This window comes from Aquarana catesbeiana, linkage group LG05 (assembly GCF_042186555.1).
Source record: "Aquarana catesbeiana isolate 2022-GZ linkage group LG05, ASM4218655v1, whole genome shotgun sequence".
Lineage (NCBI taxonomy): Eukaryota > Metazoa > Chordata > Amphibia > Anura > Ranidae > Aquarana > Aquarana catesbeiana.
In genome coordinates this window covers 265,080,074-265,097,632 of record NC_133328.1, presented here as the reverse complement: position 1 = coordinate 265,097,632, position 17,559 = coordinate 265,080,074, and the positions used below count along the sequence as shown (strand labels likewise).

General features: G+C 42.0%; 1 protein-coding gene across 1 annotated transcript in view; it reads left to right on the top strand.

The window, feature by feature from the left end:
- SLC9A3 (solute carrier family 9 member A3) overlaps positions 1–17,559 on the top strand; it is a gene marked incomplete in the record, with an annotated part of 668,605 nt that overhangs the window by 376,467 nt on the left and 274,579 nt on the right. The window contains 1 exon segment of the mRNA XM_073630751.1: positions 14,619–14,779. Within this exon segment, the coding sequence (XP_073486852.1) occupies positions 14,619–14,779 (161 nt within the window).

Below are 17,559 nucleotides of genomic sequence, written 5' to 3'. Positions count from 1 at the left end.
TGTCACTTGACATCAATTCTTTTTCATCACACAGCTTGTACTAAATGTGAACAGTACAAGTCTGGTTTACAGGTATAGTAAACCAGATGCTCTGTGTTCCACTTGTCTGCAACTAAGATCATAGTGCACAGCAGCATAAGACCCTAGTCTGATCTATCCTTCCATGCTCCTATTGCTCCTGTATAAGTGGATACTACAGTGCCTTTGTCACCTAATACAAAAAGGAACACAGAAAATCAGTTGTACTTTCTGAGAAATAACCCTTCATTCACACATAGAAAACACCACAACACTGGTACTTCAATGTGCACAAGGAGGAGGAGAATGGGGCTCTCAACAAATAATTATTACTCATCCAGATCACAATGCATTGGTAGTACTCATACTATAACATATCTGCCACTGCTGGGGAATTACTGAGTTCCAGAATTCAGTGTACACAGGGAGATGGTAGGGCTCTGCAGGTAATTCTTTTGCATCCAGAGAAAACTGACTCTATAAAAGATGTGTGTACCACTTTGGTCACAACAGTTATGACTGGCAACCCCTGTAGCTCAGGGGACATGTCTATGAAAGTCAGTAGATCTTATGGGAGTCTGGGCGTCATACTGACAGGAAGTGTGCCTGTTTCAATACCTTTCAAAAATTTTTAAGTCCTCGGCGCTCAGGGCTGTCAGCTTACACATCCCATCGGCCGCATCTTCATCATATGGTGGGAGATTATCTAGGGGTAAAACTAGATATATGGAGAATTTTCCAGTTGACAATCCACTTTGGTTACTGGGTTATGAGAATAGACCACCGGCCAGAACTTGCCCAGTATGCAATAGAGCTGTTGGGCTGCCCTGCATCCAGCATGCTTTCCGAATGGACGTTCAGTGCTGCTGGAGGTTTTGTGACAGATAAAAGAGCGCATCTATCCACAGACTCCGTGGACCGGCTGACATTTGTCAAAATGAATCAGTCCTGGATTAGCAGCAGCTATCAAGCCCCTGATGCTGATGTCGCTGATTAAGTGCTTTCTGGATCTTTGAAATCTCTGAAAGACTGTATAGGCTGCCTAGCTTTGTGGGTGTTGATTTCATCTGGAAGAAATTTTTTGGTGTAGGTTTCCTGGGGACAATTAACACCCAAGGACCAATTTTTCTGCACTTGTTTGACCGGTGCATATCATTTTTGACAGCAAGGCCAATTCTTGCTTTCATCAAGATTACCTCTATATACAAATTTTTTGGTGTAGGTTTCATGAGCACAATTAACACCCAAAGCCCAAAAAAACCCAACTTTGCCGCACCTGTTACTTACTATCCAAAGTCTGTGAAAGAGACACCAGAGTTTATACTAAAAATCCCTAATCTTGTTCAGAGTGCACTAAATTGCAACCTCATCATGCAGACTGCCCCCCAAGCCATTGTTTATAAAATAAAGAAAGCTTGAATGGAAAATTGTCTTTTTTATGGCTTTATAAATGTCATTATTGGTACAGCAGGTTCTATACATGGTACAGATGTGCCACATTACAGGCACTATATTTAAAGGAATTTTTCATTTTTATTATTTCTTACTTTGATGGTTTCACTTTAAGCATCAGTAATCACTGCTAATTTAAAAATGATGTTTTTTTGCAAACTTTTTTTTCATTGATGCATGTCCCCCAGGGCAATAACCGGTCCCCCATAACCATTGTATGCCCAATTGCATATGAGCCTTCCAAATAGTCACTTTTGATTTTTCCAGTTTGGGTCCCATAGACTTCAATTTGAGTTATTTATTGGGTACTTTTACAATGTTCCAAAGTTCTGCCGCGAACCAAACAGGGGGTCATTGGGCCCATCTCTATACTTAATGCACCATATATGGAAGAGCAAGCTTGTAAAAATGTGACAGCTACATAAAAAACACTTATGGTTTACCCTACAAGTTTTACCTCAAATATATATGCTCACTCGAATCCATAAACTACAAGTACCGACAGCATTTGCGGCTGATGGCTTATAGTTCTCAATGAACTACCAGGGAGCTGCTGAGTGCTCTAGGTAGTTCATTGAGCTTCCTGTCAGTGTGTAACTGCCTGCCCGTATCAGAGGTACAAGCAGACAGCTACACAGACAGTCTGCAGGAGCTGGCATTACACCCACGATCTGCTAATCATGGGTGCCATGCTTTACAGACTCCTAGCAAAAAAAATAACTGTACATTTTTATTTTTTTTACCTGCAAAAAAATGGGCATTTATTTTTTTTGTTTTGTAAAGGTGAACTTATCCTTTTAATTCCTGTTTTTTGGTTTGGCTACATTTTCATTTTCATTCAGAGAGCATGTCACATTGAGTTGAGATATTTTCTAAAGTATGCTCAGTTGACTGTCAGCTCTCTCTCTCCCCCTCCTCCCCGGCTGATATCAGTGTGAGGGCTCGGCCCCGCCCACTGGAACTATGAGCTGAGAGAGAAGAGAGCTGACAAGTTAGCTAAATGCCAGGAGCCGAGCTTATATAGGTAAAATCGGGCAGTTTTTTACAATACACAGGCACAAGGACACTTATTATTATGGTACAGAGGGGATGGGAGGATTGGAAAGAAGTGGGTTAACAACCACTTTAAAAAAAAAGAGTAAAGAATAATAATAAAAATCTGTGGTACCTTTGCTATTGGGGCATTATAGCAGGATAATACAGTAGTTATCACAGTTACGTGATAGTTTAAGTTTTTGGGGTTGTATTCAAGATGTGCAAGGAGATACTTATAGATATAACATTTAATTAAATAATGACAGATACAGATAACAAATGTAATAGTAATAGAAAATATGACAACAATACTTAGCTAAAGATGCTGTTTCGGGGGGCATGTCTCGATGTGAGCTGTGGCGGATGTGTCTGAGAGGAGCTCAGGGTATCCTGAACTCAATCCTTCACCATCCACGCATCTAACTGCCTTAAAAAGACCAGCCAACCTGCCAACCTGTTCCTCTCTGTCACCTGCTGAGTCCTGAGTGGATCTTGAGTGGAGATTCTGCCGTGGTCGTCCAGGAAGCTGTGCATTGCTCAAGCCTGCAGCTGCTGCCATCTTGCTGAACTATACCCGGCCGGAGTTAGCTGATTCCAACCTGGTCGTGCGGTAAGAGACTGCCATCCTTCCTTGAGACTGTAATCCATTCTCCTGCCTGCCCCTCCACCTGCCTGGCATGGTCTGATAGCCTGCTGGGCCAATGGGAGCGCTTGCGGTGGCTGCAGCCTAGTGCGGCCTAGTGGAGCCTGCCTGACACTGCTGTTTCCTGAATGGCTACCCCAAGGGAGTGCGCCTGACCTCAAATTGAGAGTGCCGTTCTTGCTGCCCCCACCTGCCTCATCATCCATCCACCTCCCTGCAGTGGCCTGGTGTGCTAACCAGAGGAGACTGCCTGTGTGGGCCAGTGGAGGTGCCCAGGGGCCTGGTGTCTCTGCCATCCTTCTGCCTGGGTCCCCCTGCTTTGGGCCTTCCCTGATCAAGCTCCCAGCCTACTACCCTTAATGGACTGCCTATGCTTAGGGGATTGCTGTAAAGTGGGTGGCTACGATTGATCACTGTCTGCCTGCCTGGACTGTGCTCTCCCTGGCTCAATACCCACTGCTCCTTTGGGCCACCCCCAGCTGCCTCCTGGACATTGATCTGGGCACGAGTTGCTCCTCTGTTGGGGTCCCCCTTTAGAAACTCATCAGATGTCCCCCCCTGGGATCGGCTCATCGCCCCAGCAGCCACAACTCTCTTCACCGCAGTCAGACCCCATACTGATTGGACGACTCCGGGCCTTATTAGCTGAATTGGAGATGGGTCCTGGGGAGGTTCCAGTGACGGAGGAGTCAGCCCCACCATTGCAAGATAGTACAGCCACGATCCTCTCTGCGATCGAGCAGAGTAGGACCTCACTACTTGTGCACATCGACCATCTTGCTGAGGAGTGCAATCTTATCAGGAATGACCTCGACAAAATAAGAGGGAGAATGACTGAAACTGAGACCAGAGTATCCATCACCGAAGATCTTACTGCATGGCATGCCTCCTCCATTGCTGAGTTGCAGCGCATGGTACAGTCCCTTGTCGCAAAATCGGATGACGCTGAAAACCGACTCTGGCGCAACAATGTCAGAGTCCTGGGGCTACCTGAGAAAAAGGAAGGGGATCACCAGGCTGAATTCGCGGAGGAGCTCTTTAAAAATCTCCTGGGTCTTACAGATGTCCCTCCTACCCACATGTTTGAAAGGGCCCATCAGATGCCCACCAGCCGCGCCATTCTGGGGAACCTCCCCAGGCCTTTTTTGGTCCGCTTCCTTAATTATTGGGACAGGGAAAAGATTCTGTCTGAAGTCTGCAAACATCCCACTCTCAATTATGGTAACACCTCCATTCATCTTTTCCCCGACTTTTCAGCCGATTTGCAGTGGAAGAGAAAAACCTTCAACAATGTTTGTAGACGACTCAGGGATAAGAACATAAAATATACCATGCTTTACCCCAGCCATCTGCGAGTCCAACATGCTGGATCAATTTGGTTCTTTGACAACCCAGCGGATGCTGACGACTGGCTAACCACCTTGCATTGATGACCTATTCCCATAAAGTTATCAGATGCACAGATTTCCCACACCCTTGCCTGTTATATCCTAGTAAAACTTCCTGTAAGTATACCAGAGCCACCTCAAAAGTACCTCGACAAGTGATCCACATTGAACCCTCACAGTTGGGTTGGTTCACAAGAAGTCGGAGACCTGATGCTCTCCATCTATCTAGAGGAACTATCACCAGGCCCCTCTTGCCATGAGAGGATACACGTCCCCCCAAATTCGCCTCCGAGGAACTCGGTATAGCACGGAGGGTTGTTACCAACTTGCACCTGTTTGCCCCCCCCCCCCCCGGAGAGCTTCCACAAGTTCTTATGCACAGCATTGAACTGTTGCCAAGAAAAGTTTAAGGTTTAGCCTGCAGCTTCAGTTCAGTGCTGTGGAGGACTGTAGTGTGGCTTAGTTCTCAGGTTACCGCTTTACAATGTTGTGTTCAGTTTTGGGTATAAACCGGCTCCCGCCCATCCCCAGTGTTTTTGAAGGTCTCCAGGTACCGGTAGGAAATGCACACAGTGCTTGGGAAGTTGTATTGTTTTCTATGTTTTCTATATTTTATGTGTGGTTGGCTCTGGCTCTAAAAACACTCATCAAGTGGAACTCATTCACCCTGAAGTTAGCAATTCTCCCCTGGGATCATGGCCTCACGTGATCAGGGAACAATATCAGTGATATCCTGGAATGTCAGAAGCCTCAACTCCAAATTTAAAAGGGCAATGATGTTCCAGTATGTCAAGACGCACAACCCGCAGGTACTGATCCTACAGGAGACCTACTTGATGGGTGGCAAACTGATGACCTTAAAAAAGTCCTGGGTTTAGAAAACTTTTCATTCCATGTATTCCTCATATGCCAGGGGGGTCTCAATACTGATAAATAAATCCTACCCATGTAAAGTTGAAGCGGTCCATACAGACCCTCATGGCAAATTTGTAATTGTGGTAACAAAGGTATATTATTGTAGGAGTTTATATCCCACCACCTTTCAAACCAGAAGTGCTGTACACTATTTTGGAGAAGTTTACCCCGTACTGTCCAGCTAAATTGTTAATCCTAGGTGACTTCAACAACACCCTCTCCCCTGATCTTGACAGGCCCACGCCTTTACAGTCCTCTACTGGGGACCTGCTGGGGTGGACACACTCAGCAGGGGTTACTGAGGTGTGGAGGTGGTTACATTCCCAGACTAAAGTTTACTCATGTTTTTCTACCTCATATAAAACCTCCTCCAGAATTGATTATGCGTTTGCAAAACAACTTATGTTAACTGACATAGTGGAGGCAACATACCTATCTAGTGGGCTTTCTGATCACTCCCCCCTCAAGATCACTATGCGGACTTGAGAAAAACGCAGTGGCTCCATGTGGCGCCTTGGGGCCCACTGGATCTCCCATGACGAGAAATCAGGGCAGACTCCACAAACATTGCGTGAATTTTAGGAACATAACGCGGGGTCATCCTCTCCTCCCACAATCTGGGACACCTTCAAGGCGTTCACTAGAGGACACTATATATCAGCAATTAAGGTGGTGAAGGTAAATCAACAAGTCAGCACAACATGGTTGGAAGGGGAGATTGAGGAGGCATCAGCCACTTACGGGTCTAACCCCTCTACAATTTCGAACAGCTGCAGTTCACAAAGAGAGATCTCCAACCCCATCTCACTGAGGTCACTCATTTAGATTTATTCCACACCAAACAAAGATTCTTTGAGCAGGGTGATAGAAATGGTAGACTGCTAGCAATGTTGTCTCATCACGACACCCCTATGACTCTGATCCCCGAATTGGTCTCTCCTACAGGTGAATCTATTACATCCCAAGAGGGTATCCTAAAGGAGTTTCAGACCTTTTATCAGACACTATACAGCACCACGCTCCCTCAGGATATGACTCCTGGTAAGATAGCACCTCTTCTGGACCCCCTGGCTCTGGGGTGGCTCTCAGACGAGGAGAGGACCCATCTGGTCTGGCCTATCACTGCAGAGGAAGTACATGCTATTATAAACTCATTGGCAACTGGGAAGGCCCCGTGCCCTGATGGTCTACCTGACAAATTCTACCAGTCTCATGCGGATCTCCCAGCCCCCCTGTTGGCAGACCTGTATACCCAATGTCTGGAGGGGGGAGCGCTCCCACCCTCCATGGCAGACGTGCACATTATTCTAATCCTTAAGCCCAATAAAGATCCCAAACAGTGCGCATCATACAGGCCCATAGCACTTCTCAACATTGATTTCAAAATTTTATCTAAATTAATTACTGTTAGACTCAACCCACTTCTGCCCACCATTAAAGACACAGACCAGACTGGGTTCATGGCCCATAAATCAATGGATATTAACCTCCGCAGACTATTCACCAACTTGCATACCATACATGGCAATGTGGGCACTAGAGCGGTTGCCTCCTTCGATATCGAAAAGGTATTCAATTCAATCTAATGGCCATTTCTCTGGGAAACTCTGTGGAGGATGGGATTTCTGTTGGTTTTTATTGCCTGACTGGAAACTATATACAAATCCCCGACGGCAGCCATTAGACTGGGGGGTGACGTCTCTCCCACCTTCCCGCTGTTTAGGGGTACCAGGCAGGGCTGCCCTCTCTCTCCAGCACTGTTCGCAATAGCTATGGAACCAGTGGCGGGAGGCACTGCAGGTCTCGTCCCCACATAAAAGGACTAAAAATAGCATGGCTGGAGGAGAGGGTAGCTCTGTACGCGGATGATCTCCTACTCTTTCTGAACGACGCAGACTCCTCCCTTAGAGGAGCGCTGCAAGTATTGACTGAATTCTCCAAAATAACAGGATTACGGGTGAACTGGACAAAATCCCAGTTGCTAGCTATTGACCCTGAGGCAAAAAGACTAGCCCCGCCAGATCTCCGACTGCAATGGGTAGACGAAATGGTGTACTTGGGGGTGCGCATCTCGAGAGACGCATCCGGCTTTATCTCCCTTAACCTAGAGCCAGTGGTCCAAGGAGTCAAGGCCAAACTAAAAGCCTGGGAGAACCTCCTTCTATCCTTATTAGGCCGCATTAACTTAATTAAAATGTTAATCATACCTAAATTTACCTACCTATTCCGTAATTCCCCACAATGGATACCTTGCTAATTTTTCTCAAAATTGAACCAAATTTTCTCCTCCTTCCTCTGGGGCCCAAACCCCCCTAGATTTAAACTGTCCACACTGATGCGTCCGGGGTCGCGGGAGGGTCTGGCTTTTCCGGACTGCCAGAAATATTTTCTGGCAGCCCAGCTGGTCACGGTAGTTTGGTGGCGGCGGTGGTCCGTTCTGTGGAGGCCCTAACACATTTACCCCTTCGAGGTCCCAAAGCTCCATACGACTTGACCACCTCCATGCACATGACTCTAAAGGCCTGGAAGGCAAGACTGGGACTTGAGAAGTTCCCACGGAATGCAGTCTCCCCACATGCCCCCCTATGGAACAATCCTACTTTACCCCATCTTTACTCACTACCAGACCCCAAAATATGGGCCAAATGTGGTATTACACTGTTATCTGAGCTCACCACTGGCACGGTTATACACCCCTTCAATCATCTAGTATCCCACAACAATGTGCCTCCCTCGCTTCTATTTCGCTATATGCAACTGTCTCATGTGTTTAAAGCCCAAATATTACCCAACGACACGCAAATAGTGCAATCCGATCTGGAGAGGGTCACAAGATATAAATGCACCAGGAAACCAACCTCAGTCCTCTATGCACATCTCTTTAGAGTTTCCTCTCCAGATCTGTCAAAGCTCCGTCACCGATAGACACAAGACATCCCAGGACTGGACTCTGAGGATTGGGAGGACATGTGGGACTTCCTCTTCAAAATCCTGGTCTCACTTTGAGACCGTCTCATACAATACAAAATACTACACCGGGCATATATTACCCCGTATAGATTGCATAAAATAAGAACCTCCCTGTCCTTGGAGTGTTGAAGATGTACTGGGGATCCGGGCGACTTTATACACGTCTTCTGGTCCTGCCCAGCAATTAAAAACTACTGGTCACAAGTACTATCTGTAATACAAGAATTGGTGGGAGTAGATATAGCTCCAACCCAGCCTTCTAGGCTTAGTAGAAGAATTAACCCCCAGGATAGCGGAGAGAACTCTGATAGGACTCCTGATTTTCTATGCCAGGAAAATGATCACTTTCTGTTGGAAAAAACGTGCCCCACCGTCAATATTGCTATGGAAAACACATGTCAATAAAGTACTACCACTCTATAAGGAAACCTACCAAAATAGAGGATGCCCCAAAAAATACGATAGAGTGTTGTCCAAATGGCTAGCTGAGGCCTCCACAGCAACCGCAGACTGATTGAGTATGTACATATTACCACTCTACGGGTGGATGTGATTTTGACACATTGAGTGACTAAATCGACTAAATCGTGGACTATCGATCAATGGAAGACTGTAATACAGTCCCATAAATTGAGCATCCCACTGTTCCCAACCACCGGATGTGTTTATTGTGCAGAACACCGTCCCAAGTTTACTGTCTTGTGCCAACAGTAATGCATGGTGGTGGCGAAATTATGGTTTGGACAGCTAGATCTTGGTATTCTGCAGGCCCCATCATCACCTTGAAAGGTAGAGTTACTGCCAGCGACTATGTACAAATTTTGACTGACCGTGTGCACCCCATGGTGCAGACATTGTTTCCAGAAGACAGCGCTATTTACCAAGACCGTAATAATCCAATTCACACAGCTGGTGTTGTCAAATTGTGGTTTGATGCAGATGAAGTGTCACACCTTCCCTGGCCGCTACAGTCACTGGACATCATTATAGAGCCGCTGTGATCAATTTTGGAGAACAAGGTTCAAGCTCGTTTTCCGCCTTCGGCATCTCTGCGAGTACTGGAACGATTTTTGCATGCAGAGTGGTATCATATTCCATTATCCACCATCCAAGACTTTTATATTTGTCAATTCCCAAGAGAATTCAGGCAGTCTTGGATGCCAAAGGTGGTCCAGCACCATATTTGGTAACGATTTTGTTCTTCTACTTGGTGTTTCCATAATTTTGTCTACCCCCTGTACATGTCGAGTTGGTAGGATTTTACCAATCATAAAGAACATTACCTTATAAGGAAGATAGCACATTCCTGAAAGGAAAATTTAGTAGGCTGGCTTGTCCATATAGTCAGTTTACAATGGCATGAAGTCATCCAAGGCAGTGGTTCTCAACCTCAGTCCTCAGGTACCCCTAATTAAATTACAGCTTCCTTCCAGTCTCCTTTGTATAAACACGGAAGCGACGTCACAACGTCACTTCCAGTTTACTCAGTTTACTCAGCTGCCAATGGCGCTGAATTAAAAAAAAATACAGTATTCAGAATGGCCGTTTTTCTGAATACTTTGAAGTGCAAAGGAGGGATCGGGGGTCTTTTAGACCCCCGATCCCTCCATAAAGAGTACCTGTCACCGCCTATTACTGTCACCTGGGATGTTTACATTCCATGTGGCAGCAATAAAAGTGATCAAATGATTATTTTTTTTTTTTAAAGTGACAATGTAAAAAAAAAAATATAAAAAAATAAAATAAATAAGAAAAAAAATGTTTAAAGCGTCCCCGCGAGCTCGCGCAGCAAAGAAAATGCACACAAGTCGCGCTTGCATATGTAAACGGTGTTGAAATCAAACATGTGAGGTATTGCTGCGATAGTCAGAGTGAGAGCAATAATTCTAGCACTAGACCTCCTCTGTAACTCTAACCTGGTAACCGTTATTTTTTTTTTAAATCGCCGCCTATAGAGATTTTTAGGTACCGTAGTTTGTCACCATTCCACGAGTGTGTGCAATTTCAAAGCCTGACATGTTGGGTATCTATTTACTCAGCGTAACATCATCTTTCACATTATGATGAAAAATTGGGCTAACTTTACTGTTTTCGTTTTTTTAATTCATGAAAGTGTCTTTTTTTTCTAAAAAAAAATTGCGTTTGAAAGACCGCTGCGCAAATACAGTGTAACATAATATATTGCAACGATCGCCATTTTATTCTCTGCTAAAATATATTATATATATATATATACACACACACACACATATATATATATATATATATATATATATATATATATATATAAGGTTTGGGGGTTCTAAGTAATTTTCTAGCAAAAAATATATATAAATTTTAAATTGTAGGCAACAAATGTCAGAAATAAGCTTAGGCATGAAAGGGATCATTTGAAAAAGATCTATCCACTCCTCCTAGGATTCCAACTGATGCAATAATAAAAGTTATCATGCCAATACCTAAACAATTTAGGTCATTTCCATAACATCAAATCAGCCAAAGGTCTCCGGCACCGAGGGCATTTAGATGTTTCTTGTCTGCCCCATTGATACAGCTTAACTGGGGTCCTATACACTATAAATTATATATAGTTGGGTTAAAGACTGCTGAGGTGATATCGATACCAACTGTACCTGCTCCAAAATATTCTGCCATTGTTCATCTGACAGATCTCCTAGATCCTTTTCCCATCCCCTTCTAGCGGGACAAATAGCTGTTTCCTGAAGACTGCTATATATAGTAGAAATGAGACCCTTCTTAATTTTTGTTTTTACAATAAGGTCTATTAGTGACATAGTTTGTATCTTCAACTTATTATCTTTAAATTGAATCTGTAGGGCATGTCGTAATTGTAAATATTCATAGCAGGTATGACGGGGCAGCAAAAACTGTATTTGTAATTTTTGAAATGTTTTTAAATTATTATTGGAATATAATTGTGAAAAGTATTGAATCCTTAATTCTCTCCACACCCCAAATCCTTCCGATTTATTTATCTCCATATATTTTGTATTTTCCCATAGAGGAGTATAAGCTGCTATATCTACAAATTGCATTATGCGTCTCATTTCCTGCCACACTTTTTTTCATCAATACTAGAGTGGGTCTTTGAGTAACATTACCAAAAAACCCAGATTCCAACTAGGCTATTAAATTAATACGGGAGAATCGGGTCAACAATAGCAATTGGATTGGATCTGTCCATTCCATGGAACCCCATCCTGCCATCTGTTGGAGTTGAGCAGCAATAAAGTACATCCTAGCATTTGGCACAGCTAATTCTCCCCCCCATATCTTTAGGACATTGTAATGTAGAAAGCTTAATTCAAGGATTTTTACCCTTCTATAATAAGATAAAAAATAAAGAATCTATTTTTTTAAACCACTTGTGGGGTATCCATATTGGTGAGTTAAGCAAAATACAAAGTAACTGAGGGCCCCAGAACATTTTTATCGAATTTGCATGTCCTACTAGCAACAGAGGTAATTTAGTAGCTATTTTGCGCTTCACCTTAAATTTATCCAGTAAAGGCGTCAAATTATGATCTAGATATTTCTCAATTTTTAGAGAAACCCATATACCGAGATATTTAAAAGACGTAGCTATTTTGATCTGGTTGGCAATCTGTGGCAGGGTTGGGGATATCTCACCTACTGGAATTAATACAGATTTATCCTAATTTATACTAAAACCCCAAAAAGAACCAAACATTTCATAACAGAAATCAATGATTTATCTGTATCTCCCAAAAACAACAAAGCTTCATCACCGTTTATCCTCCCTTTCTCCTCTCTTAAACCTGCTGATAGTGGTTGTTTGCCTAATTGCTATCGCTAAAAGCTCTATCGCTAATGCGATCAGTAGTGGGGATAATGGGCATACCTCCCTAGTGCCTCTAGATAAATGATTTTTTTTTTTATGTGGATCCATTATTAAATACACAGGCTCTGAGGGCACGGTATAGTAATTTAAGCCACCTCACAAATCCTTTACCCAGGCTATACATCTCCAAACCTTCCCATAAATATGTCCACTCGACGCAGTCAAGCACTTTGACTGCGTCGAGGGACAATACTGCCCTATTCCCTATATTATCTGGCACCAGCTGTAAATTAAGGAATAATTTCCTCAAATTTGTTGTTGTAGACGTACCTGGGATAAAACCTGTCTGGTCTGGGTGTATAAACATTTCCATTACACTATTTAGTTTAGTAGCCAAAACCCTCGCTAGTATCTTGACATCTGAGTTTAGCAATGAAATTGGTCGATAAGACTCTGGTTATGTTTGATCTCTATCTGGTTTCGGTATTACTATAATACTGGCTTCATTCATCCTTCCTGGGAGTTTAAAGGTATTAAACACCTAATTAATCACTTTCAATAATTCTGGCAGTAATATCTCTCCATATATCTTTTATATATTTCTGGCGGTAAACCGTCAGTACATAAAGCCTTCCCATTGGGAGATTCTGAGATTGCTTTAATTAACTCTTCTAATGTTAGGGGGGTGCCAAGTCTTTCTCTGTCATTCCTAGAAATTAAAGGTATTTCCAGGGGGGACAGAGTCTCTAAGTTGATCCATTTTATAGGAGACCCCACTTTCCATATAAATTACCATAAAAGGAGCAAAAAGAGGATACAATATCCTCTTGATTATGAGAGATGTCTCCTGTTAACATACATACTGAGGGAATATAATTATAGTGGGTCTGAGATTTAGCTATTACTGCTAACATTTTCCCATTCCCTTTTCCTTCCTCGTAATACCTACTCTTTGCAAAGAATTGAGCTCGTTCTGCTTTTCTAAAACTGTCCTTTTTACATAATAATTGTTTGTTTTTCAATATAGAGTGATTTATTAGTGTAGGGTTCTGGATATATTGAAGTTCTTTTTGTTGCACTTCTCCCACCAAACGAGTCTCCCACTCTACACTAGATTTTTTTAAATAGCTAATAGCTTGTATTAATAATCCTCTTAAAAAAGCCTTCATAGTGTCCCATATCACCTGAGGGGTGGTAGGTTCAACATTGTAAGAAAAAAAATCAACCAAACACTGATAGACAGAACCATCACGTGGCAGCATCTGCAGCCACAGGGCATTCACCCGCCAATTTGATTTATTATGAGGTTGGATTTTTTTTAGAGACAATAAAATTGGGGAGTGATCTGAAATGTTCCTTACTAGGTATTGCATATCAGAAACATATGGGAGAGTTAGATCCATACCCAGGATTAGATCAATCCTGGATAGTGATCTATAAATAGAGGAACAGCATGAGTAGGCGTGGATCGTAGGGTTAAATATCCTTCATATATCGTGTAAACCTAATTCCTGTAGATTTCTAGCAAAGGAAGTTTCTATCCATGAGTTATATGGCGGGGGAATATATAATGACCCTACAGATCGTAGGGTAAATATCCTCCATATATTGTGTAAACCTAATTCCTGTAGATTTCTAGCAAAGGGAGTTTCTACCCATGAGTTATATGGCGGGGGAATATATACTGAACCCACAATATATGTCGTTGAAAATAACGTACATATCAATAGAACATATCTGCCCTGTGAATCTATCAATGCTCTCTTGCAGGAAAATTGGATTCTGGAGGATATCAATACACTAGTACCTTGACATATATAGCATATACTGAGTGGCATTGAATAGGATACCTCCTATTTTGTGATATTGACATAGTATCCTGAGTAGGATGTGTTTCCTGCAAGCAGACAATTGACAGATTATGTTGCATTAGGGTGGAAAAAATTGCTCTCTTTACTGGTTCCTTCAATCTCACACATTCCATGTCATTGTTATTTCAGCAGTCATTTTTTTTTAGTACCAGTAAGACATAGAGATAACACTGCTGTGACAATAATAAATATTATCTGTACACCAGACAGACTTATCCATCATATCAAGTATTTGCTAATTTAATCTTATAGTATTTATGTATAGGCCAAAAGGGAAAAAAGATGCCAAAAGCAAATTCAAACTAGATCCTGATCCACCATCCCATTCCACCCAACATCCCTTCTGTGGGAGAAAGAGGATGGTGGAAACACAACTGGGAAGAATAATAGTAAAGGCTGTCCTCCCATTACCTTTAGCTAATCATAAAGAGAACATATGTTCTATGACATATTGCAAAGAAAAACAGGCCTATTATTAAAATAAAACCTTTTTTTTTCTAAAGGCGATTTACAGATTGGTGTTTTGGAGTTCCTCCTTTTTGGAAGTCTCATTGCTGCAGTGGACCCAGTTGCTGTTCTAGCCGTATTTGAGGAAGTTCATGTCAATGATGTCTTATTTATCATTGTTTTTGGAGAATCTCTTCTAAATGATGCAGTTACAGTGGTAAGACCTTACTATTTCATATTTATTGTAACCCCGGTTTCATGCACCGGAGCCCTGAAGGTTCTGATTTTAAGGTTCTGATTTTTAAATGTCTTTAAACTCCTGATAAATGGTTTATTTTCTTTCTCAACAGGCATATCAAATGTCTATATTGTGTAAAATGTACTGGTCATATAAAGACTCAAATTATTTTCTTAAAAGGTTTCAAATTGAACATTGCTGCTTGTTTATGGAAAACAAAAGCAGAAGTTTTACCTATTTAAAATAGCTAATATCCATGGTGGTGATAGAAGTCACAATAATTCAACGCAGAAAAGTTTCAGCATATGAACGTTAATTGAACACATTATTATATAGATTGATTTATTTATTTGAATATAATTTGATATCACTGGATATTTCACATGATAGATTAACCACTTGCCGATCACCTCACGCTGATCTACGTCGGTAGAATGGCACGGGTGCGCAAAACGACTTACCCGTACGTCACTCCGTCATTGGCGGCTAGCGGGCCCGTGCACGCCACATGCTACGCATGCCCGCGGGTCCCGCAGACTCGATGTCCGCCGGGGCACGGAGAGGCGGAACGGGGAGATGCCTATATAAACAAGACATTTCCCTGTCCAACATGACAGGGATCTACTGCTCCAAGTGATCGGGAGCAGTGATCTCTGTCATGTTCTAGTGAGCCCATCCCCCCTACAGTTAGAAAACACTGAGGGAATACACTTAACCCCTTGATCGCCCCCTAGTGTTTGACCCTTCCCTGCCAGTGACATTTACACAGTAATCAGTGCATTTTTATAGCACTGATCGCTGTAAAAATGTCAATGGTCCCAAAATGTGTCTGATCTGTCCGCCTCAATGTCGCTGTCACAATAAAAATCACAGATTGCCGCCATTACTAATAAAAAAAAATAATAAAAATGCCATAAATCTATCCCCTATTTTGTAGACGTGATAACTTTTGCGCAAACCAACCATTTTATCCATGGTGGTGTTCCTTATTTTTTAAGTATATGAGGGGAATTCAATAAAGCTGCTGTACCAATTTTCTGGCCTTAATCCCTCTTGTTAACATATTGCACCAAATTCATGAAGCATTTTGGGACACTTTTTGTTCTGACAGCGACTCATGCACCAAATTCAGGTAGTTCTAAAGTTTGCCACTTTAACATTGTGTCGCATTGAATGCTCCAAATGTAAAAGTGGAGCGAATTAAAGTGATTGTAAAGTCTTGTTTTTTTTTTCTATAAAAATAAAATGTTATAATTACCTGCTCCATGCAGTGGGTTTGCACAGAGCAGCCCCGATCCTCCTCTTCTTGGATCCCTCTTCTGTGCTCCTGGCCCCTCCTTCCTGTTGAGTGCCCCCACAGCAAGCAGCTAGCTATAGGGGCCCCTGACCTGAGCCACAGCTCCCTGTGTCCATTGAGACATGGAGCAGTGGCCCAGCCAACCCTCTCTCCTGATTGGCTAACTGACTTTTATAGCAATGGGAGCCAATGGCACCATTACTGTGTCTCAGCCAATCTGGTGAGAGAGTCTCAGATGGCCGAGACACTCGTGGACATCGCTGGACAGAGATGGGGCTCAGGTAAGTATTAGGGGGGCTGAAGGGGGCTGCTGCATACAGAAGGCTATTTATCCTAATGCATAGTAGTGTCATCAAGTGCCTTTGGTTCCCACTGCTGTCAAAGTCAGTAAGCCAATCTGGAGAGAGAGGGGGCAGGGCTGGGACGCTGCTCCGTGTCTGACTTTACAACCCCTTTAAGACCAATTCTCTTTTGGTGTACAGACAGAAAGACAGACTGGCTCGGATAGATATTGCTTGTCTCTCCTGCATTCTAAAAGTGATGCAGCTTGAGCCAAATTCAAGTACAAGTTCTAGACAGGATAATGAATTTGACGCATTCCTTACCACTTTTAGAATGCATGAGAGACCCTTTCACAAAATCTGCCTGTACCAGCCATTATGAATTTCAGGGATATACATTTTCCTTTTTTATTTGAATCTACTACTATTCACAATATATTTATCCTGTATTTTGACATCATATTTTTTCTTGTCACTCTATGACCTATTGTATGAAAAAGATAAACAATGACTTTACTGACCTCTATACAAATAAGGCCCTAGAGTAGTTTTTCCATGTATTAATAATAATTCTTTTTCAATATATTCATCAATTATTACAGTTTCATTAAATGTCTTTCTGTTTGTAGTTTTTAAGCATTTATGATCAGGGGTCACTATGCATATGATCATACACCGCAAATATATGAGCAGAATATTTTTGCTTGACTTATGCACTACTGTACAGATTAAACTGTACTTCCCCTCTGGCTTTATAGGTGTCTTTGGGATGCTTTCTACAACACTTTAAATGTTAACATTTTACGTTACAGATCCAAAATTTAATTATCCATTCACCCAATTCTAACATAGTTTAATAATGGACATGTATAAAACAATGTACAGTATTTATTAATTAACAAAATATTTTATAATATGTCAATAATTCATTAGTTTCATCTATTAGGTATGTTAAATAATTTCCAATGAAGAATATTTAATTTTCTTATATTAAAAATCATTTGTGTGCACAAAAACAGGTTCTATTCCATCATTACTGGTATTTTCATTTTATAAAATTTTGAAGCAGTTTAATATGTATGATAGAAATATCTATTCTTGAATTTATCTATGTGCATTTATTTTTTTCTGATATTGTTAAGTTTATTGGGAACTTTCAGTTATTTGTGTCCTTCGTGTCT